Genomic DNA, 25,293 nt, shown 5'->3' on the forward strand with positions numbered 1-25,293 from the left:
TATGCACACTCAATTAACTTAGGTTTTTCCCTACCCAAAATATATAAAAATGGCAAATCAGAACCGTAGAAAAGTCATTTCTCCAGGGTTTTTACATTTCTCCTTAAGAAAGTTATTGGCCCAGTATTTCATGAAACATCCTTTATTGGCGCTCAACTTCTTACATGTGATCTGTAGTATAAAACAAGAGTCCATGTCCTGCAAACCATTTTTTTTCTACTTATTAGATGCCACAGATGCTGAAATACTGTAATGTCACATTTTATAGTAAACTTTCCCTCTTAATATATAAAATTTATCAAAGCTCTTATTCTGATTTTGTGCATGTTACAAGCTAAAAACCAAGTAGCTATGCATTGCATAAATATTAAATTCACTACTTTATAAAAATTAGTATTATAATGAATGGAAGATTATGCTAGCTCCCTAGGCAATGATCGGTTTAATTTTTTCCCTTTATTCTAAGGCACAGATACAATTTATTGATTAATACTTCTGATAAGTATGTAAGGTCATCTAAATGCCTAATTCTTCCTGCTCTTCTTCTCTCTCAAACTACAGTACAGACTTTAATGCATACCGTGATTGTATTGCATGGAGAACAATCAAACAAAACCATATTACTATAGGAAAAAGAAAATTTATCAATGTGTCTGGTCTTACTTTGCGAACACCTCGGCCAAGCTCTTCTCCATAGTTGGTTCCAAGAATTTCAAAGTGGACATTGGGATTGCCTCCATTTTCTCCAAATTCTAGCTCTCCAGTCAACCCACTAACTCCACCCTAAAGGAGAGAAAAGATACTGATGTAAGATTTTTGAAGATGTAAAATAATAATAATAGGAAGTTCTAGGAACACAATTTTCATCTATAAAATAAATATTTTTTCAAGCATGCAATTATTAACAGGATATTTTTAATAGATACACAGCATTAATAGGAGTACAACTGAAAGTAGCCTTGAGTATCACTTAATCCAATCCCATCCACTCTACAGAGAATGAAATTTTGACGCAAAGAAGCAAATTGTACTCAAAATGCCATGTATGAGCTGAGGCTAAATCCAGGCCAGGATTTTTGCCTACCTATGTTGTGACATGCATGAATCTATTAGTCAAAAAACAAGATACTTCCAGAGACCACAGAACGTACTCTGGAAACAAGTTTTGATGATACTCTTTCTCCAGCACAATTCCCTTCTAATTTAATCTAAAATTATGTCTGGAAATCTTAAAAGCCATAGTTTTTAACTTATTGGAGGTTTGTTTTTCCTCCTTTAAATATCTTTTTCAAATTAAAATATCTAAATTAGTCTTGAAGTCTGTTTTTGATCTTAAATAGTAGTTCTAGCTGTTGTGATTCCTTGGGAATTTCCAAGCTTCATCTTTCATTCAACATGACAGATGTTCATTTCCCCAACAGATGGCAATATAGGTAATACTTCTCTCTTTCTTGTTTACCATTCTTTTCTCAGTTTAGTTTATCAGGCTTCACATTATTTAGGATTTTACAAATGAAAATAACATTGTGAGTCATGCTCTACTCAAGTATTTCTAACTTAGAATTTTGGCATGATAATCACATATATTTGGACAGATTACCTCAGTTTGTAAATTGCTTCCATTATCACCTCTGTGATGTTGATACTTAAATATATCTCATTTGCCATAACCTGTAACTCAACCTCTAGTCTTTTTTGGCAGGTATTATGCTGTCTGCTATATCTCCTACTTCATCTGTGTCTTATAGCCCATCACAAGACACTGAGTTCCTAACAGCCATTCAAACAAATTAGTCCTTATTCATTAATGTCAATATTTAATCTATTTCAGTTTTGCAACAGTAATAATCAACAAAACTGATCCTCTACTGTTATTTTCTAATAAGATAGCTTCTCTTTTATTATCCAGTTTTATTAATAAAAATATATTGAATTTGAAATATCTGTGCTCTTCTCAGATGTGATTAAACAGTCAATGCATGGATTTTGACGTCAGACTTCCTGGATTTGATCAATGGCATCAGAATCTACTAGCTGTACAAACCTGGCTAAGTCATTTAATTTCTCTATGCCCCAATTTTACATCGTTAAATGGCAAAAATAATAGTCTCTACCCCAGAAAATAATTATGTCTTATAATACAAGTAAATATAGAAGAGTGTTTGATAAATTATAAGAGCTTAATTACTATCACCATCATCATCATCATCTCCATGATTATTTCATTCTTTAATTTTGGAAGGTTTCTAGTTCTACTAGAAATTATAGGCATGCTTCTCTGTTTTTGGGTTTTTTTTTAACTAAAGTTTACAAGGGTTGCAAAATTTCATTATATGCTTGAATATTTACAGGCTTTGGAAAATGTTTTTGTAAATTTGACTCAATTATATTTCATTGATTAGTATTTGGGGAGAAAAAGATTTATTAAAGCAGCTGGTCTAGGATCTATTCCCCCATTTTCTGATGTGTGTGTGTGTGTGTGTGTGTGTGTGTGTGTGTGTGTGTGTGGTAGAGGGAGCAGCCCAGGGGGAGAAAAAAAAAGGAGGTAAATGAGTCTAATGCCCTTGTCAACTGGAATCCCAGGTAAAGAGATTAGTAATGTTTACCAGGAAGAAGAGTCTTATCTATAAAAGCCCGTAGCAGTTTGTCCCAGCCTAAAGAATTATTATTAGTAGTCATTAATTGGAGTAGTAAACAAACTCCGAATCTATGGATTAATGGTTTATGGCTCCCTGGAAAATGTCCTAAAGCTTTACACTTTCTAGGGCAAAAATGGAGATATTTCATAATGTAAATGCTCTCTCTGTTTTGTAGGTAAGCCTACAAAATCTTTTTTGGAGACAGAATGTGCATGTATGTCCAATGTGGGAAGAAAGGGCTTGCGGGGCGGGGGAGCATACAGAATTTCCAATAATCTCTTTCTCCTTTGTGCTTCTTAATTGCCTGTGTCTGATATGGGTTAACTATCTCATTCTTCTACATGAATCTGATCCTGAACGTTCACTCAGTACTAATATCTCAAGGAACCCAATTTTCACTTAAGATTTTAAAGACTGGGTTAAGTACAGTGGATCTTATTATCATAAACATGTCTAAATGGCAAATTCTGTAGGAATTTGACAAATATAGCTTATATTACTACACATAGTTCAAACTACTGGTATTAAGAAATCCTTTTAGAAGCACTTTTCTTGTCCTCAAAATGACACATTTACCTCAGTAATATCTCCAATTATATCAGAATCTTACATTTCTGACTTAGTACTTTATTTCTAGGAAAAAGAGGAAAGATATTGTGTATCAATATGACTGCTACATTGCAAAAATGCTATACTCTTGAAAATTTTAAACTTTAACCACTAGACTGCCTGGCACTGTATTATTATTATTGTTCCCCATCAATACTCATATGGCCACCCTGGGCCAGTGTCTTTTCTTTGGCTTATATCTAGTACCTAGCAACTCAGCCCACTTAATCCACATTGCACATGATTAAAAAACCCCCATAAATCAGGGAACCTGCATTTAGTTTACTGTGGCTCCATTTCTCTTTTTCACCTTTTTGACTTCATAATTGATCTTCTTTATGCTGTATTTTCTCTTTTTCAAGGTGTTAGTACTATTTCTTATTTTTTAACATCTTTATTGGAGTATAATTGCTTTACAATGGTGTGTTAGTTTCTGCTTTATAACAAAGTGAATCAGCTATACATATACATATATCCCCATATCTCCTCCCTCTTGCGTCTCCCTCCCACCCTCCCTATCCCACCCCTCTAGGTGGTCACAAAGCACCTAGCTGATCTCCCTGTGCTATGCAGCTGCTTCCCACTACCTATTTACATTTGGCAGTGTATACATGTCCATGCCACTCTCTCAGCAGTGTGAGGTGAGACCTCATTGTAGTTTTGATTTGCATTTCTATAATGATTAGTGATGTTGAGCATCCTTTCATGTGTTTGTTGGCAATATGTATATCTTCTTTGGAGAAATGACACTTTCGGTCTTCTCCCCATTTTTGGACTGGGTTGTTTGTTTTTTTGATATTGAGCTGCATGAGCTGCTTGTATATTTTGGAGATTAATCCTTTGTCAGTTGCTTCATTTACAAATATTTTCTCCCATTCTGAAGGTTACCTTTTCATCTTATGATTTCCTTTGCTGTGCAAAAGGTTTTAAGTTTCATTAGGTCCCATTTGTTTATTTTTGTTTATATTTCCCTTTCTCTAGGAGGTGGGTCTAAAAGGATCTTGCTGTGATTTATGTCATAGAGTGTTCTGCCTATGTTTTCCTCTAAGAGTTTTAGAGTGTCTGGCCTTACATTTAGGTCTTTAATCCATTTTGAGTTTAATTTTGTGTATGGTGTTAGGGAGTGTTCTAATTTCATTCTTTTACATGTAGCTGTCCAGTTTTCCTAGCATCACTTATTGAAGAGGCTGTCTTTTCTCCATTGTATATTCTTGCCTCCTTTATCAAAAATAAGGTGACCATATGTGTGTGGGTTTATCTCTGGGCTTTCTATCCTGCTCCATTGATCTATATTTCTGTTTTTGTGCCAGTACCATACAGTCTTGATTACTGTAGCTTTGTAGTATAGTCTGAAGTCAGGGAGCCTGATTCTTCCAGCTCTGTTTTTCTTACTCAAGATAGCTTTTGCTATTCAGGGTCTTTTGTGTTTCCACACAAATTGTGAAATTTTTTGTTCTAGTTCTGTGAAAAATGCCATTGGTAGTTTGATAGGGATTGCACTGAATCTGTAGATTACTTTCGGTTATATAGTCATTTTCACAATGTTGATTCTTCCAATCTAAGAACAGGGTATATCTCTCCATCTTTTTGTATCATCTTTAATTTCTTTCATCAGTATCTTATAGTTTTCTGCATACACATCTTTGGCTTCCTTAGGTAGGTTTATTCCTAGGTATTTTATTCATTTTGTTGCAATGGTAAATGGGAGTGTTTCCTTAATTTCTATTTCAGATTTTTCATCATTATTATAGAGGAAGGCAAGACATTTCTGTGCATTAATTGTGTATCCTGCTACTTTATCAAATTCATTGATTAGCCCTAGTAGTTTTCTGGTAGTGTCTTTATGCTGGTAGATTCTCTATGTATAGTATAATGTCATCTGCAAACAGTGACAGTTTTACTTCTTTTCCAATTTGGATTCTTTTTCTTCCCTGATTGCTGTGGCTAAAACTTCAAAAACTATGTTGAATAATAGTGATGAGAGTGGGCAACCTTGTATTGTTCCTGATTTTAGAGGAAATGGTTTCAGTTTTTCACCATTGAGAACAATGTTGGCTGTGGGTTTGTCATATACAGACTTTATTTTGAGGTAAGTTCCCTCTATGCCTACTTTCTGGAGGGTTTTTATCATAAATTGGTGTTGAATTTTTTGAAAACTTTTTCTGCATCAATTGAGATGATCATATGCTTTTTATTCTTCAATTTGTTAATATGGTGTATTACATTGATTGATTTGAGTATATTGAAGAATCCTTGCATTCCTGGGATAAAACCCCCTAGATCGTGGTGTATGATCCTTTTAGTGTACTGTTTGATTCTGTTTGCTAGTATTTTGTTGAGGATTTTTCCATCTATGCTTAAAGTGATATTGGCCTGTAGTTTTCTGTTTTTTTGTGACATCCTTGTCTGGTTTTGGTATCAGGGTGATGCTGGCCTTGTAGAATGAGTTTGGGAGTGTTTCTCCCTCTGCTCTATTTTGGAAGAGCTTGAGAAGGACAGATGTTAGCTCTTCTCTAAATGTTGACAGAATTCACCTGTGAAGCCATCTGGTCCTGGGCTTTTGTTTGCTGCAATATTTTTAAACAGTTTCAATTTCAGGGCTTGTGATTGGTCTGTTCATATTTTCTATTTCTTCCTGGTTCTGCCTCAGAAGGTTGTGCTTTTCTAAGAATTTGTCCATTTCTTCAAGGTTGTCCATTTTATTGGCATTTAGTTGCTTGTAGTAATCTCTCATGATCCTTTTTATTTCTGCAGTGTCAGTTGTTACTTCTTTTTCATTTCTAATTCTATTGATTTGCGTCTCCTCCCTTTTTTCTTGATGAGATTTTGTTTATCTTCTCAAAGAACCAGCTTTTAGTTTTATTGATCTTTGCTACTGTTTCCTTCATTTCTTTGTCATTTATTTCTGATCTGATCTTATGATTTCTTTCCTGCTGCTAACTCTGGGGGTTTTTTTGTTCTTCTTTCTCTAACTGCTTTCTATGTAAAGTTAGGTTGCTTTTTTGAGATGTTTCTTGAGGTAGGATGGTTTTCCTATATACTTCCCTCTTAGAACTGCTTTTGCTGCATCCCATAGGGTTTGGGTCGTCACGTTTTCATTGTCATTTCTTTCTAGGTAGTTTTTTATTTCCTCTTTGATTTCTTTAGTGATCACTTCATTATTAAGTAGTGTATTATCTAGCCTCCATGTGTTTGTATTTTTTACAGATTATTTCCTGTAATTGATATCTAGTCTCATAGTGTTGTGGTTGGAAGAGATACTTGATACAATTTCAATTTTCTTAAATTTACCAGAACTTGATTTGTGACCCAAGATATGATCTATCCTGGAGAATGTTCCATGACCACTTGAGAAGAAAGTGTATTCTGTTGTTTTTGGATGGAATGTCCTATAAATATCAATTAAGTCCATCTTGTTTAATGTATCATTTAAAGTTTGTGTTTCCTTACTTTCATTTGGATTTCATTCTGGTGGATGAGGCTGGATCTTGTCTTTCTGGTGGGCAGGACCGCATCTGGTGTTGTGTTTCGGGGTGTCTGTGACCTTATTATGATTTTAGGCAGCCTCTCCATTAATGGGTGTTTTTTTTTTTTCCTGTCTTGCTAGTTGTTTGGCACAGGGTGTCCAGCACTGTAGCTTGCTGGTCATTGAGTGGAGCTGGGTCTTAGCGTTGAGATGGAGATCTCTGGGAAAGCTTTCACTGTTTGATATTATGTGGAGCCGGGAAGTCTCTGGTGGACCAATGTCTGGAACTCGGCTCTCCTACCTCAAAGGCACAGGTCTGACACCCAGCTGGAGCACCAAGACCCTGTCAGCGACACAGTTCAGAATAAAAGGGAGAAAGAAAGAAAGAAAGAAAGAAAGAAAAATAAAATAAAATAAAGTTATCAAAATAAAAAATAATTATTAAAAATAATTAGAAACTAGTAAAGAAAAGACAAGAAAAAAAAAGAAAAAGGAGGGGCTTCTCTGGTGGTGCAGTGGTTTAGAGTCCACCTGCCGATGCAGGGGACGCGGGTTCGTGTCCCGGTCTGGGAAGATCCCGCATGCCGCGGAGCGGCTGGGCCCGTGAGCCATGGCCGCTGAGCCTGCGTGTCCGGAGCCTGTGCTCCGCAACGGGAGAGGCCACAGCAGTGAGAGGCCCACGTACAGCAAAAAAAAAAAAAAGAAAAGAAAAAGGAGAGCAACCAAACCAAAAAATGAATCCACCAATGATAACAAGCGTTAAAACTATACTAAAAAATAAACAAATAAATAAATAAACAGATCCATAGGACAAATGGTAAAAGCAAAGCTACACAGAGAAAATCACACAAAGAAGCATACACATACACACTCACAAAAAGAGAAAGAGGAAAAAAATATATATATCGTTGCTCCCACAGTCCACCTCCTCAATTTGGTCTGATTCGTTGTCTATTCAGGTATTCCACACTTGCAGGTACATCAAGTTGACTGTGGAGATTTTCTCCCGCTGCTCCTGAGGCTGCTGGGAGAGATTTCCCTTTCTCTTCTTTGTTCTCACAGCTCCCGGGGTTCAGCTTTGGATTTGGCCCCATCTCTGCGTGTAGGTTGCCTGAGGGTGTCTGCTCTTGTCTCAGACAGGATGGGGTTAAAGGAGCCGCTGATTCAAGGGCTCTGGCTCACTCAGGCCGGGGCGGGGGGGGGGGGGGGGGGGGGGGGGGTGTAAGGGAGGGCGGGGCGGGCCTGCGGCGGCAGAGGCCAGCGTGACGTTGCACCAGCTTGAGGCGCACCGTGCGTTCTGCGGCGGAAGTTGTCCCTGGATCCCGGGACCCTGGCAGTGGCAGGCTGCACAGGCTCCCAGGAGGGGAGGTGTGGGTAGTGACCTGTGCTCGCACACAGGCTTCTTGGTGGCGGCAGCAGCAGCGTTAGCGTCTCATGCCCCTCTCTTGTGTCCGCGCTGATAGCCGCAGCTCACGCCCGTCTCTGGAGCTCCTTTAAGCGGTGCTCTGAATCCCCTCTCCTCCCGCACCAGGAAACAAAGAGGCAAGAAAAAGTCTCTTGCCTCTTCGGCAGGTCCAGACTTTTCCCCGGACTCCCTCCCTCCTAGCCGTGGCGCACTAACCCCCTGCAGGCTGTGTTCACGCCTCCAACCCCAGTCCTCTCCCTGTGCTCCGACCAAAGCCCAAGCCTCAGCTCCCAGCCCTGCCCGCCCCGGCCGGTGAGCAGACAAGCCTCTCGGCCTGGTGAGTGCCGGTCGGCACCGATCCTCTGTGCGGGAATCTCCCCTTTGCCCTCCGCACCCCTGTTGCTGCGCTCTCCTCCGCAGCTCCGAAGCTTCCCCCTATGCCACCCGCCGTCTCCACCCGCGAAGGGGCTTCCTAGTGTGGAAACGTTTCCTCCTTCCCAGCTCCCTCCCACTGGTGCAGGTCGCGTCCCTATTCTTTTGTCTCTGTTTATTCTTTTTTCTTTTGCCCTACCCAGGTACGTGGGGACTTTCTTGCCTTTTGAGAGGTCTGAGGTCTTCTGCCAGCGTTCAGTAGGTGTTCTGTAGGAGTTGTTCCACGTGTAGATGTATTTCTGATGTATTTGTGGGGAGGAAGGTGATCTCCACGTCTTACTCTTTCGCCATCTTGAAGATCTCCCCCTATGCTGTATTCTTAATGAGCTGTTAGCCTGTGTAATTAGTAAAATCTTCTCTCACGTGGATATAAAGGGTGCTTGAGAGGTCAGTATTTCAAGCAACTAAACCCTTTAACTGAAGCCCCTTCTTATCTGTCTCAGACTTAACCTTTCTGATATTTGCTTGCCTAAAAATATTCCCATGTGTTTGAGCTTTTTTTTGTTTTCATCTATCCTCAGCTCAACATTGAAATCAGAGCCTTGGTAAAAATGTGTGCTGGCCAGGTGGTGATGAGCAGTCATTATCTTTGTGCATGCATAGTTGCAGTTTTTTAAAAAATCTCTTGATACAGCTCATTCTAAACAAAATAAGCTAATGGGACATTGATAGTATGACTAACACATACAGTTTTTAAATGTCCATTAAACTGACAGTAATAATTGCCTCCAGAGTAAACCTTTTGAAAAATACCATGTAACTTGGTTTAGATTTCATCCTACACACTCTGTATAGAAATACCAGTGGGTATCAAATATGAAAAGAAGAAGAGAAGAAAAATAAAAAGAGTAGATCAAAGGTCAAGAATAATTTACCACTGGATAATCAGTTCCTGAAAAGGCAGAAGTTTGATGTTCCTTTATGGATAGGCTAAGTTGGAAAAAAGAAGAAAGAAAATTTCCTAAGTATTTGTTTCACTCTCTTTATGAGGCAGAAGGATTTATCCCTATATTTGAAACTGCAAAGTAACTGAGAGATACTTTTGGAAGATCATATAGAACATCAAATATTAATGACACTTGTCTAATTTCCTTATACATATTCCTAGGTTCCTTGCAACCTGCAAACATGCTTGGTAACTAAGGATACCCTGTTAAATAAACATAAGCCCAGCAAGACTGTGAACACACTGGGAGATGCCTGACTCAGCAGTGTGCCCTGATGCCCTCATGTTTCATAAGTTAATTTCAGTGAGAAAAATCCCTGAGAGAAAGAAGATACTACATCTTATACCCAGAAAAGAAATATAATTTGTAGATAAATACTAGAATACACTATGCCAAAAAATAAAAAAGAATAAAAACATAAAACTTAATTTGTGTAAAATGTTTGGGAAAACTTGAGTTGCCATATAACATTTATGTGTGTGTGTATGTGCACACAGATATATACATACATATTTACAAATATACATATATACTCAAATATTCATTCATAATAGAAACTTGAAGCAAACTGAGCAGGAAATAAGAAACTACTAACATTTTGGTCATGCTGTCTACATCTCAGAGAATAAGAAACTGAGGCCCAGACAACTAGTTATTTGAGGAACCTGAACTGAAACCTCCTTCTTGTGCCTCATACATTTTCCTCTAGACGACGTAAGCTGCGTGTCCAATATAACACATGCATATCACAGTGATTGCTCAAAAAATGTATGTGGAATTAAATTAAATTAAAATTGACACCATTTTACCCACTTTATGATTCAAATACCCTGAATTTGAAGATACACTGAAGAGTCCACAAGAAGACTATTCCAAGGTCATTGACTATATTTTCAAAGCTCTTGTGGCAAAAAGTTTATTTGCACACATTTTTGTCAAAAGCCTATCTTATATTCCAAGTCAATACTGTTTCTAGTAAGACACATTATGTTTTCCTAAATGTTCGCTCTGGCCTTCAGGTTTATAATTCTAAATGGTACATAGTGCTTAACACGAAAAGCAAAGTAATATATTTATATTACTCTAAGTATACAATTAAAAAAAATCAACAAGGGGAGATCAATCAAGACAAAGGAATAAGAAGATATAGAAGTCACCTCTCCCCACGAACACATCAAAAATACATTTACATGTGGAACTATTCTCACTGAAAACTAACTGGAAAATGGTAGAAAGACTCCGATACAACCAAGGCTATAAGAAAGATTTCACATGTAATTGGGTAGGAGAGCAGAGAAATTATCAGGTTAGGACCTGTGACCGTGGGAGGGGACTCAGAGGAAAAGGGAGGTTACATGGGCAGACATCCTCCCTGGGGCATGGGCAGTTCAAGTCACATATTGGGCTCCACAGGCCTGAGGTCTGACAAAGGGCAGAAAAGCCCCCTTGGCTGGTTGGAGGGCTACTGAGACTAACAGGGGGGCTGTGGGAAGCCTGAACTCAGCTCGTGAAGAGTGTGCATCCTCTGGCTTGCTCCTGAGGCAGCGTGGAGAGGGCAGAGTGAGACTGCACTAGTGGCTGCCGGGTTTTCTGCGACCAACCTAGCATCTGCCCCAGGCTGAGCCTCTCGATTGTTCCAGCCTTGCTTATTTCATGTCACAGCTCTGCACTGGATATAGGGCTGCCAAGACTGAGGAAAGTGGTAGACCTTGGAACGCAGAGGCGACTCAGATCTGGGGCAGCATCTGGGCAGGGAGGGGGCAGCCATTGCTGGCACTACACAGGCAGCACACCAGAGACAGCCTGGACCTCTGTCTACAGCCAACCTTCTGCAGCCCACGCCCCATCATGAACTGAGAGCCCACATGGGGCCCTATTGCCCCAGCACTGCTCTCCTCTGGGGCAGGGGTGCCAAAGCTGAGAGAGGGGAGACCACATACTTGAGGGGAATGGAGCCACCTTGTACCCAAATTTCAGGGCTTCTGTTCCAGCAACTTTGGATCTGACCCCATCCCCAATCGGTAGGCAATAGTCACTGGCAGCTGATAGCTACCAGCACACCATGAGGAAAAATGTGACTTGCATTCATGTCAAATCCAGCACACCATGAGGAAAAATGTGACTTGCATTCATATCAAATCCAGCTCTCCCACCAAAGGCACTGGGCACACACAGACTATACATGGATGCTCCCATGTAAGGACACTCCTTGAAGACTGCAATAGGTAACTGTTGCCCCTAAATTCATAGAGACAGAGAAAGTTAAGCAAATGAGAAGACAGAGGAATTGGTCTCAATTGAAAGAGCAAGAGAAAACCCCTCAAAAATACATAATAAAACAGAAATAAACAATTTACCAGATAAAGTATTTAAAGCATTAATGACAAGAATGCTAACTGAATTAGGGAAAAGAGTGGAAGAACACAGAATTTTAATAAGGAACTAGAAAATATAAAAATGGACCAATCCGAACTGAAGAATAAAATAACTGAAATGAAAACCACACTAAAAGGAATGAATACAAGACTAAGTAATACAGAAGAAAGTATAAGTACTCTGGAAGATAGATAATGGAAATCATTTGATCAGAAGAGCCAAAAGAAAAACAAATTTAAAAATCAGAATAGTTTAAGAGATCTCTGAGATAACATTGAGTGCACCAACATTTGCATTATAGAGGTCCCAGAAGAAGAGAAAGAGAAGGGGGTTGAAAATGTATTCGATGAAACTATGGCTGAAAACTTCCCAAACCTGAAGAAAGAAACAGATATCCAGGTACAGGAAGAACAGAGGGTACTGAATAAGATGTATCCAAACAGACGCATACCAAGACATATCGTCATTAAAATGGCAAAACTTAAACAGAGAATTTTAAAGACAGAAAGAGAAAAACAATGAGGCATATACAATGGAACCCCCATAAGGCTATCAGCTGATTTTTCTACAGAAATGTTGCAGGCCAGAAGGGAGTGGCATGATATATTTAAAGTGCTGGAGGGACACCTTCAAGGTGGCAGAGGAGTAAGACGTGGAGATCACCTTCCTCCCCAAAGATACATCAGAAATACATCCACATGTGGAACAGCTCCTATAGAACACCTACTGAATGCTGGCAGAAGACCTCAGACCTCCCAAAAGGCAAGAAAGTCCCCACGTACCTGTGTAGGGCAAAAGAAAAAAGAATAAACAGAGACAAAAGGATAGGGACGCGACCTGCACCAGTGGGAGGGAGCTGGGAAGGAGAAAAGGTATCCACACACTAGGAAGCCCCTTCGCGGGCGGAGACGGCGGGTGGCATAGGGGGAAGCTTCGGAGCCACGGAGGAGAGCGCAGCAACAGGGGTGCGGAGGGCAAAGGGTAAATTCCCGCACAGAGAATCGGTGCCACCGGCACTCACCAGGCCGAGAGGCTTGTCTGCTCACCCGCCGGGGCGGGCGGGGCTGGGAGCTGAGGCTCGGGCTTCGGAGGTCAGATCCCAGGGAGAGGACTGGGGTTGGCGGCGTGAACACAGACTGAAGGGGCTTAGTGCGCCACGACTAGGAGGGAGGGAGTCCGGGGAAAAGTCTGGACCTGCCGAAGAGGCAAGAGACTTTTTCTTCCCTCTTTGTTTCCTGGTGCGCGAGATGACAGGATTCAGAGCGCCGCTTAAAGGAGCTCCAGAGACGGGCGAGAGCCGGGATAACAGCGCGGAAACCAGAGACGGGCATGAGATGCTAAGGCTGCTGCTGCCGCCACCAAGAAGCCTGTGTGCAAGCACAGGTCACTCTCCACAGCTCCCCTCCCCGGGAGCCTGTGACCTAAATAGACCTAAACAGACATTTCTCCAAAGGAGATATACAGATTGCCAACAAACAGATGAAAGGATGTTCAACATCCCTAATCATTAGAGAAATGCAAATCAAAACTACAATGAGGTATCACCTCACACCAGTCAGAATGGCCATCCTCAAAAAATCTACAAACAATAAATGCTGGAGGGGGTGTGGAGAAAAGGGAGCCCTTTGCACTGTTGGTGGGAATGTAAATTGATACAGCCACTGTGGAGAACAGTATGGAGGTTTCTTAAAGAGCTAAAAATAGAACTACCATAGGACCCAGCAATCCCACTACTGGGCATATACCCTGAGAAAACCATAATTCAAAAAGAGTCATGTACCACAATGTTCACTGCAGCTCTATTTACAATAGCCAGGACATGGAAGCCACCTAAGTGTCCATCGACAGGTGAATGGATAAAGAAGATGTGGTACATATATACAATGGAATATTACTGAGACATAAAAAGAAACGAAACTGATTTATTTGTAATGAGGTGTTTGGACCTAGAGGCTGTCCTACAGAGTGAAGTAAGTCAGAAAGAGAAAAACAAATACCTTATGCTAACACATATGTATGGAATAAAAAAAAAAATGGTTCTGATAAACCTAGGGGCAGGACAGGAATAAAGACACAGACATAGAGAATGGTCTTGAGGACACAGGGAGGGGGAAGGGTAAGCTGGGACGAAGTGAGAGAGTAGCACTTACATATATACACTACCAAATGTAAAATAGATAGCTAGTGGGAAGCAGCTGCATCGCACAGGGAGATCAGCTGGTGCTTTGTGACCACCTAGAGGGGTGGCATAGGGAGGGTGGGAGGGAGACGCAAGAGGGAGGAGATGTGGGGATGTATGTGTACGTATAGCTGATTCACTTTGTTTTACAGTAGAAACTAACACAACATTGTACAGTAATTTTACTCCAATAAAGATGTTTAAAAAAAAAAGAAAGAATTTCTTTCTATTGGCCCATATGCCATATACATATATGGAAGCAAAGTCAGTGCCCAAGTGCAGAACACAAGAGCTGAACACTCAGAGCTTCAGAGCAAGCGAGCAGTTTTTCCAATCACTGTCAAAAAGTCATCTTGAGCCAAGGCACATGGTGCTTTGTCAAATATATCTTTGGTAATGGCTATGTCAGATTGTTCCCAAACATCTTCAAAAAGTTGTGGGCGCTTTAGGGCTGATGTCTTACTCTTAGATAAAATAAGTTTTTTTCAGTGCTTCAGCTAACTCTTCTTTCCATTTAGGAGAGATGGCACTCATTCCTGTAGTAAGAATAGATATGTCTACAATGCCAGTCTGGGGGTTAGTAGCAGACTGCTTACAGCCTCTCTATAGAGGTCTGTGTCTTTGCTTCAACTTTATTTGAATATCATACTTTAGCATGGGCTTCTGCTAAGCCATTTTAACGATTCCAGCTTTGGAGGGTATGCAGAAACCATTCCTCCTCTACTTGAGCTTTGGTGACAGCCTGGCTGGCTTCCTGACTCAACCTAGGCATCCAGTGCTGTGACAGCGCAGTCCTTTAGCACTGCCGTATCCATGAACTCCTCTTTCACATGCTCCCTGCTCGAGCGGTACACAGCCACGAGGTGGTGAGCCAGACGCCTGCCACAGGTTTCATCCTGAGGTCGAGCATGAGGAGGATGGAACCGAACCTGGGTAATAAGGTGTGAAGTCGCTGGATATTTTCAAAGGTGGTATTTATTAGCGTTACACTAAGAATCAATAGAATTTGCTGCTGTCAGGACACATGTGCACGCATTGAGCTTGCAAATAACCCCAGCCATTGTGGTAAGGAGAGTTAGCTGTTCCCTGGCTTCAAGCAACACTGGTCTTGTACTCTGATTCATCTTTTCAAGTATCAATACAGTAGATGCCACTGTCACTAAGGATAAGGGCACCAGTCTGCAGGACCAGCTGCCTCCTTTTGGGGTCTTTCACATATACTGTTAGGCTGACTGCACTGAAGCCCTTCCCAGGTGCATACTGGTCCCAGGGTACCAGGTTGAATACACATTGCAGGAGCTGGGACTTGCTGGTCCCAGGGTCACTGCACAGCAGGATGTTGATCTCAGCATGAAATCTGCCTTTTCCTGTTTGACTAAAATCCTTCCCTGTTCCCCAGAAAAGCTGAAGCAAGTTTCCCTTCTTGAAATCTTCCTGTTCTTAAGTGCTTGGACCTGAGGCTGAAGCAAGTCTCTCATAAATATCTGGTTTTCTGGGAAGTTTCTTAAGTAATTCCACATGCTTCTCTGAAAAAAAGTTTGTTTTACTTCTTCATCTCCTTTGTGCAGACGTTTTGCATCCATTTTCTGATAATGAACGACATCAAGGAGGGTTCTGTAGACAGACTTCACATGACTCACCCTTGGGCTGATTCAATAGGAACAGCTGGATAAATGCCTGTGATATTCACTCTGTCCCCAAGATGAATCTTGTCAACAATGTCATTGTGAGCAAAAGGATGACAGCATGAGGCATCTGCCCTGCAGGCATATTTTCAGGAGACTCTTGGAGTTTGATCATCTGTTTGTCAGAGAACGTGACAAGCAGTCCTGGGTCAGCACCACACTGTGGGTGGTATGGCAGCATGCCCATACTCTGACAAGGTCCATCTCCACTAGGAGGGCACACCTGGCACTGGAAGAAGGCCCCATGCATCTCTGGAATCAGCTGGGACACCCTGATCCTCATCACGTTGATGGTGATGAGCTGACTGACGTCTTCTGGATTCGGGTTTCTCATATTCTTCATCTCCAATACACCGAATGGTCCTATCGCATCTGATGTTCTAAGATTGAGTCAGGTAACTGTCAAAGATCTCATCGAGAGTCATATTAAAAGTCAGGATAACTTCCAGTGGGAAGCAGATGAACTGTCTATTCAGATTTTTGTCAAATGATTTTATGTGTTCACAGTTTACATTTAAAAATGGCTTCCCAATAATATTAGTTTTTCCAAGTAACTGCATGTACGGAGGCTCAGCAATATCTACGGCAGTATTTTCTTCTTCTTTAAGCCAGAGAGTCAATAAAATCGCTGCAGATTTGTTTTGCAGGTTTCCATATTTACATCTGTTCCTCAAATCAGAAGTTTTTGGCCTAGAAACTGCTCACTGGCCACTCTATCTTCTATTGCTGGCCCATACTGGAAATCCACCTGCAGACCGTTTTGTGCAGAGCCCAGGTCAGGCCTCTGCCTCATGGGTGTGCCCCTAACAGCACTGCTTGGAGTTCTCTCTATCCAAGAGCTGAGAGTGCCACATGTCAGTGGTGAACTGACAACAAAATCAAGAGGAATCACTGAAGAATGCGTCACAGGAGAGCTGGATAATAAGGTGTCCTGTGCAGCGGGGCTCTGCAGGTTCCCGTCGAGCTTTCTGCAGCTTTCCCGTAGAGGTAGAGTCCTGGCCTCATCGTCTCTGACATGGAGATGCCCTGGCTTTCTCACTTGCAACAGGGGAAGTTGGCCGCCTCCAAAGCCCACAGGGCTCCAGGTGCACCTGGCAGGTTGTGCTCCCAGATGCCCCAAGAAAAATTTTTTAAAAAGATATAAAGTATTACAATTAAGTGATGACAATTTTTTGAAGATGATATCAATATCTACTTGAAAAACACACGGGAATAAACTACCAAGAAAGAAGAATCTGGAGTTTAGTAACAAGTTGATCAGGTCAGTCACAAAATGTATCAAATACCAATAACTTCCTCATGTACCTACAATGACTAGTTCAAAAATATAGTGGAAACATATCCTATTCATGATAGTGTGCACAAACACAGGTATACACGCACAGATGCGCATACTCAAAACCCTACAAAATTTCAGGAATCGATACAATGAAAACATGCATGAAGAATACTCTAAATCTTTTCTGAGGGTTATAAAAAGATAGCTATATAGATAGATACCATGTCCATTCATGGACATCAATTCTTTGTACTCCTTGAATTAGTACATAGGCTTTGTAAAGTGTATAGAGCATGCTCAGAATATAGGCATGCAGTGGTTACTTGAATGTAATTAAGAATTTTATCACTAGAATATTCTCATTGTAATAAAGAGCCTGACCTCATTTGTGAGGTCTGGCTGCTGACTTTTTTTTTTTTTGCGGTACGCGGACCTCTCAGTGCTGTGGCCTCTCCCGTTGCGGAGGGCAGGCTCTGGACGCGCAGGCTCAGCGGCCATGGCTCATGGGCCCAGCCGTTCCGCGGCATGTGGGATCTTCCCGGACCGGGGCACGAACCCGCGTCCCCTGCATCGGCAGGTGGACTCTCAACCACTGCGCCACCAGGGAAGCCCCTGACTTCTTTTTAAGCCTTGCTTTTCCTTTCTTATTTGGCGCCACATACGGACAGGCTGATTAAGAAAGCCCATCCTGCACCTCCTTCTTTAACACCCCTGGGAAATTAAAGCCTCAAAAATCTCCAGCCCACATCAATGGGAACTTTTCTTAGCCCCATCCCTAACCACTGCAAATGCCCAGCCCATTCACAGTGCTTTGCTCAAGCCAGCCTGGGCCTGCATGGGCCCACTCTGCTTTCCCCAGGAGTCCCTGTGTGAGTAGTAAACTTTTTCTCAAATTCTCTTGTTTTGTGAAGTGTCATCAGCCTGGACATCCAAATGGGATAACCAAGACACTCAGAGGAGGCAAAGTAATATGATGGGAAAAACTTAACTCCGTTTTTAAGGGCAATTTGAAATGTGAGAAAAAAATAATGAAATAGAACATTTGCAATCAAACATAGCATTCAAACATTGTCTCTAGATACACAGAATGGATATATTCCTTTAAAAAGTGCCACCGGGTTGAAAGTTTACAGGAGAAAAATATGCAAATATTCTCCCAAAATAAAATTTCATAATTATCATATGAAATCATTGTTTTGATTATAAATTTAACAACATTTTACACATTGAATTGCTCCATAAGAAATACCTACATATTATAGGGTCTCTCTTTCCCTCCTACTGATACTTTCACTAAATAAGTATCTCCTAAGCAACCTCCCAAACAGTTATTCTGTCTTTGTGAGACAGCTTCCGAAGAATGAATACATTCAGGTTCCTGCATCCTAGACACACCATGAATTAATAAACTGGCAGGATCAGAACCATGTTCAACAATCTCCCTTGGATTCATACCTGCCAACTCTCTACATAGATAGAGCTGGGGGATTTTGGCAACACCTTGAGCTTAGATTTGACTTACTCATTTTTCAGTTGAAAAATCCTCCTCTGACAATATGTTCAATACATTTGATTCTCAAGCACCTCTGTTGATAAGAGCCTAAATTCTCATTAAAGTGATTCTTCTGCAAAGAGGATACAGTATCAAGAGGAAGATCCAGGCTTTTCTCTATTTGAAACATTTTTCCCTCTACTTCCTGGTTTTTGTACATCTAGCTCCCTTTTAATTTTAATTTTTAGATTTTTCTCTGGCATTTCTAAATACTTCATATTTCATTTGACTAGCTATTTCTCTAACTATTTCAGGAGAAAAAGGCAAACACATGCAGAAAGAAAAAGGATGCATAAAATGAAGAATATGAACTTCCAAATGGCTGTCTCCTTTGTGTAAAGGGTACAGGAGAAATTTGTTTGTTTTATTAATCATTTCATTTTAAATCCAAAAAGCTGTGTGAGACAAATGGAAAATGCCAGCAAGGATGACATGACAAAGAGGCTAATAAACTGCAGGATGCTTATACCTTTGAGAGGAGCTAAACAACATTATGGGAATGGAACAGGTAGCTGAGCCAAAACAAAGCAGGTCACAGCCAGGCTAAATACCACATTGAAAGTGAAGAAGAAGAATGCCATCAAGCACCCCAAATAGTTCACAAATGCTGTAAAAGATTAACTGTTTATGTATATTTTTGTTGTCAGGTAAATTAAAGATCATCACATCCAATGTCTTACCATGCATCATCTAACTGAAAAACACCTAGGTCTAGTGTTTATTTTTTTCAGTGGATGGTGTAGTTTAAAGAAAAATAAATAAATAACTTTTTGTATTTTGTGACAGGTACCAAAATAATTTGAGCATCTCTGACCCTAATGATATAATGAAAGTGCATTAAAATATTTCAACAACTAATTTTTTACCTGCATAAAATTTCCTTATAAATAAATAAGGGCTCCCTGTTTCGTAGACGTATATGATTTTCTGACCTTGATTTTTTAAATATTTCATTTACCTATTACAGTGTTTTGTCCTTTGAATAGGCAGCAACATTAGTGAAAAAAAATCCTACTAAAAGATATCTCATCAAACAATGACTTCTTGTTCCTCCTTGCATAAAAATTAGGAAGAGTGAAATGCTACTCAGACTTGTGGTTGCCAAGGGGGAGGGGGTGTGGTGGAGGGATGGATTGGGAGTTTGGGATTAGCAGATGTAAACTATTATATATAGGATAGGTAAACAGTAAGATGCTATTGTTTAGCATAGGGAACTATATTCAATATCCTGTGATAAACCATAATGGAAAAGAATATTAAAAAAGAATGTCTATATATGTATAAGAGTCACCTTGCTGTACAGCAGAGACTGGTACAATACTGTAAATCAACTATACTTCATTAAAAAATAAAATTAACAACACAAAAAACTAATGGATGAATAAATAAAAAATAAAAGAAATGCTAGTCAGAAATTACCTTCTTGGGCTTCCCTGGTGGCGCAGTGGTTGAGAGTTCGCCTGCCGATGCAGGGTACACGGGTTCATGCCCTGGTCCGGGAAGATCCCACATGCCGCGGAGCGGCTAGGCCCGTAAGCCATGGCCACTGAGCCTGCGCGTCTAGAGCCTGTGCTCCGCAACGGGAGAGGCCCACATACCGCAAAAAAAAAAAAAAAAAAAAAAAAAAAAAGAAATTACCTTCTTGATGGTCTCCAGCATGGAACGCCCTCCCTGCCAGGGCTTGGAGTTCTTTCTGATACATGACAAACTAGCCATACTGTGCCACTTTCTGTCCTCCAGCTTCTTATGAAAAGCATTAGCAAGCAGAAGCACCGTGTCATATATGTAAAGGTTTGAAATCTGCAAAGACATTAGACAGTAATCATTAGAATCATGGATGCCAACCGTCAAGAACAAGGAGAAAGTCATCAGCTCAGTTGCTTCCGTTCACAGATAGTTGGTTTACTGGGTTATTATTAAGCAGAAGGTTTCTTTTTTCATTTCTTGGGCAATTTTGTTATTGAGAATGAAGTCTTGTCTGATTGTATGCCCCAATTGCTTTTTCAGCTTATTTAGTTGTGAAAGAGAAGATAAAAAAGAGAAGTTTCGACAGAGCCAGGCTGTTAGTGTCAGACCTTAGAAAATCAGTAGTCCTTATTTCTTTCTGAGGAGGTAAGGATCTAAGGGCTTAAGACTGGAAGGGCAAACTGAACAATACGTTTTCTGAATATGTCAAGTTTTTGCATTCTGGTTATTCAGACGGAGAAATATCAACTTGATCTTACATAGAAGATGAGTGTCACAGGTGCAAAAAAAAAAGGAAGCAGACACCTGCCTGTACATTTGTGCCTCTGGAGATAAAGTAATGAAATAAGTGAGAGGAAACAGCACCATTCATAAACATTACAATGATCAAGGGTCTATACAAAATAATATACATGTGCATTGCAATTAATTAGCATGACAAATATCATAAGCTATTCACTGTGAATGTGTGTTTACATTAACTCTTTCTTCTTCTAATGTAATCATGTTATCTTCCCTCTATATAGATTTAAAATGAATTATACACGTTTGATAAGCTGTATTGCACTCTTACACTTAAGTCTTGCCAGAACCAGTATCCTCACTGCTAATTACCGATGGTGTTTATTTTTCAAATAAACTAGAAATAATATTTTTAAAATACAGACACCAAGAGATATCCAACGTCAATAACAGAGGTTAAATAATATAACAATGTTATATTATTTCCTCTTTGAAGGAAAACTCTAATATAAAATTAAAAAATAACAACTCAGCTATAAAAATTAAATCCATTTTAAGCAATTTTCTCAGATTTTTAAGTCTTGTTATCACATTTTTTCCCTGCAAATAAAGGGGACAGTACTTTGATTACCCTTTCCTTATAATTAATCATGAAGGAATCTTATGAAATTTTCTGTCCACAACACAGCATGGTACTAAGCTTCAACTATTAGGATGCTGAAAGTTTGATACTAGGAACAACTGTTAATAAGCAGTTCCTAACAGTGCCTTTTGAGTTTTCTTTCAAAACTAGGTAAATCCACTCGTGCTTGTAGACCTTTCTTTAAACAGACTTTGAACACTCTTATGCACTAAGTGAAATTCCAGTTTGTTCTTTATAAGGAAATATTAGGATAGGATATTCTCATTCTCACCACCCCCTACCCTGCTACCCAGCCACCAGGTAATTACTAGAGGGACTAGGAGGGATGGTGTGATTGGCAATGAACGAAGAGTAAGACTTGATGTTAAAAGTATCTGATGAATCAAACTTCATCTGAATTAGACTATGAAGACCCCGAAGGTAAACCTAGATGAAACATGATGGATGAGTGAGCTGTACCCAAAAATCCAGAGCAAATCTTTTGATGATTTCTCAATAATATGCAATAATCTGGCCTTTTCTGACCTCTCCTGCATCACTGCCTCCAACTCACTTGTTCTTAGCAACCTAGCTTTATTTTGTTTCACCCTCTGACTGATTTCTTTAAGTGTGTAGATGAGACAGTTGTGGGAGCGTCCTTTGATGTCTCTTTATCTTTCTCCATCTAGTTAACTTCCTCTCGTATTCAATTCATGGGTCACAAGCTGGGTGAATCCTATCCTGACAACTTCTCAGGATTCTCCCCACTCCCAGTCTAGGTGGGCAGTCCTCATTTTATCTCCCATACCACTTGGTGCATACCTCTATTGAAGCATATCATAATGCTAAGATTTTTTAAACTCTGCTTTTCACACTAGAATATGGGTGCTTTCTGGACAAGGGCTCATATTGTTTCCCCTTTGTACTTTTGTTTCCCTTATTTTTTATTTCCCCTTGACTTAGCCTAGAGCCTAGCATATATTTGGTTTTTCATACACTGTTGTCAAGGAAAAGAAGTCAAAGAAAGCCAAGTTTAACATCAGGTAGGTTTCACAGAAGTCAAGATAAGAGAGACCTGCCAACCTGGCTTCCATCCAAACCTGACACTTCTTGTGGCACAGTCTCCTTTGCACACCATAAAGCACACGCTTTAGCATCCATGATGGACTTAAAGCTGAGTGCCTTGTACTCGGTATGTGACAGGTGTTTTCAACAAATGACTACCTCTCCTCATTTCCCCACTACCTAAACTGCAGGATCAAAAGGGAGTGATGACATTCTCTGAGCTTTCTATTACCCCTTCTTTTACTTCTTTCTCAGGCAAGTACCTATTCTCTTTTGAGGTTCGTGTTTGTTTCTATGCCACACGTTACAGCCCCTTTCTGCCAGCACCTACTGACCTCTTGGTCACTCTTTATTCATGACTCCTCCCTCAGTGATCCCAAATTGCCTCCTTATATTTAAAAAAGGTCACTTCAATTTCTACACAGATGACCTTCACTTCTACTCTGGCCATGACCAACACAAATGACTATTTACTAGACCCAAATAAACAACTCCTCTAACATCTTAAACTCCAGTATCCCACCAGTCGACCAATCATTTTTCTCTACCTACTGTTACTACACTTGTTTTCTGACTTCACTGACCATGGGCACCAACCTCCTCTACATGCCAGCCTTTCGATATCTGACACCTCCTTTGTCTTGCCCTGAAACATCCTCTTTCCTTCAGTTGTTTATCATCTGGTATTATTTCTAGGCTGCTCATCATCTCCACATTCTTCCTTTGTCCTTCTCTTATTTTTCAGTGTTTCTTCGAAAGTTTAGTACCCAGAACTAACACATTATTGCAGATGTGAGCTGACTAGGAGAAAGCAGTATAAGACGCTATCTCTCTTGATCTTAGCAAAATGCTTCTGACATAGAGACCAAGATTACATTAGAGTGGCTTGGAGCAAATATGACTTCTGCTATACTCAAGTCAAGTTTGCCTTCGTCTTAACACCCTTAAACTGTCAAACCAGTTCTCAACCATCTAGACTGTCTGTAATCGACTTTGAACCTATACTTTATCTCTGTCATATTTCAATTTTTAGGCATATTACTCAGTGAATATTATCAACTTGAATCTTGATGATGTAACACAATGTAAGCTTTCTCTCCTAGCTTTATGTCATTTACAAATCTGAGAGGCATACTTTATTCATTTTCATTTGTGTAGTTATAAACATTTTGAAAATATTAGGTCCAAGGACAGACTCTTTGGGTGACCACAGAGAATTCCTTGCACTTCAAGAGTAGAATATTTATCAGCATGGTTTGAATATACCTCTAGTTCCATACTTCTCAAATTGAGGGTAAGAGAAGCTCTGGTGAAAAGGTGTAGGTATTAAAGATACCCAAAGCTACAGAATACATCTGGGGCATGTTCTACGCTTATCAATTTTGCTTATCAATTTGGAGAGAAAACAAAGTAATTTAACTGATAAATTATTTGAAATATTACTTTTAATTTCAAAGAAACTCATATGTTTTATAACTTTTAAAGGTAATAATGAAACTTTAATACATTTTGAACTTTTAAAAAAATCTGAAGCCAGAGTGTTTACCATCTTCTGTTCTTAGGAGGCTTTGGTGAAAATGTTTGAATGACATCAACTTATTTAGACTTTTTAATGTCTTCCCATAAGGATTTCATAAGGAAATTTGTCAAACACTGCATTAGAATCAATATACAATAAATAGATTTATGACATTCTCCCAATCTAAAAAAAATATTAAGTACGACTTAGTCTGGCAGTGCTTGCTCTTAAGGAAGTCCTATTATCTTATTTGAAGGTCCCCAAACCATATATTTAATAATATAGTCTACAATTTATCCAAATATTAATTTTAGTATGTTAAACTCTGGTTGTCAGATCTTTTTTCCTTCCTTTTGAAAACTGGGACAATTACCAATGTCTTGTACTTGGGTTCTCTTCTCAAGTACTTTTCTAAGTTGCAATATTGTGATCATATCTACTAGTTTATTTACTGCTCTGAGCAATTATTTCTCAGGCCTCATTTTAGAGGAGCAAGGTATACTCTAACCATCTGCAAACCCCTGCTCCTTCTAAACCAGCAGTTTACTTTTCTTTTAATGACTTTAATCTTTCCAATTTGAGGACATTTTTTTCCTAGATGGAGAAAACAGAAGCAAAAGGATTTGAATATTTCTATTTTCCCTCCATTGGCAGCCAAGCTAACATTAGTTTCACCAAGCAGTAAATGGTTCACTTCTCTCTTGCTTCATATATTGCTAAAAACTCTGTTTCTAGCTAAAAGGTATCTTTAACATTTATTTTGCAGCTTCAGCTAATCCTGGATTTTAGTCTTTCTGGCACTAATTTAAAGATTGAGGAAACATGTTTTTTGTTCTTTCTAAATTTTACTCCCCTTTCTACGTATACTGAAATATGTAACAACCTGGAGATCTCTACATGGGCTCACGGTACCCTCTTCTCCTCTGTTGTAGTGATTATTGTGATTTTATAGCTAGGTTTCTATTTTTAGAGCTGACTTGAATCATATTTTCATAGCTTTTTTCTTAGTTTTTTTTTTTAACTGTACCCTGCTGATAAGATATGTCTGTGATCATTTTTATCTGCACTGTTTTTATGGACTCCAAGTTGAGAGGGCTGCTTTTCCTAGGGAACCTTGGGGGGGGCATTCAAATTTTTAATAAGTACTTTTCTTGTTGTTTCCTTTAACTTCAGTGAGATAAAATATGCACCAAGGCAAGTCTCTATATCAAATGCTCTGCTTTTAGTGGGACATTTTAAATTCAAGAGCCCTGCATTTAGACACTTCATTATATAAATCTTCACATATAAAAGTTTCTGTCAGTTTTCCT

The 25,293-nt window shown here is 39.8% G+C and overlaps 1 protein-coding gene across 2 annotated transcripts in view; it reads right to left on the reverse strand.

Annotated features, from left to right (window-relative positions):
• The window catches only part of GRID2 (glutamate ionotropic receptor delta type subunit 2), a 1,366,547-nt gene that overhangs the window by 499,326 nt on the left and 841,928 nt on the right, over positions 1–25,293 (reverse strand). For both annotated transcript variants that reach the window (XM_032633736.1, XM_032633737.1), the window contains 2 exons: positions 20,208–20,369; positions 664–783 (listed from right to left, as the gene is read on the reverse strand). In XM_032633736.1, coding sequence (XP_032489627.1) covers positions 664–783; positions 20,208–20,369 — 282 coding nt within the window. The remainder of the gene's footprint in view (positions 1–663; positions 784–20,207; positions 20,370–25,293) is intronic.

Source organism: Phocoena sinus, chromosome 5 (assembly GCF_008692025.1).
Source record: "Phocoena sinus isolate mPhoSin1 chromosome 5, mPhoSin1.pri, whole genome shotgun sequence".
NCBI lineage: Eukaryota > Metazoa > Chordata > Mammalia > Artiodactyla > Phocoenidae > Phocoena > Phocoena sinus.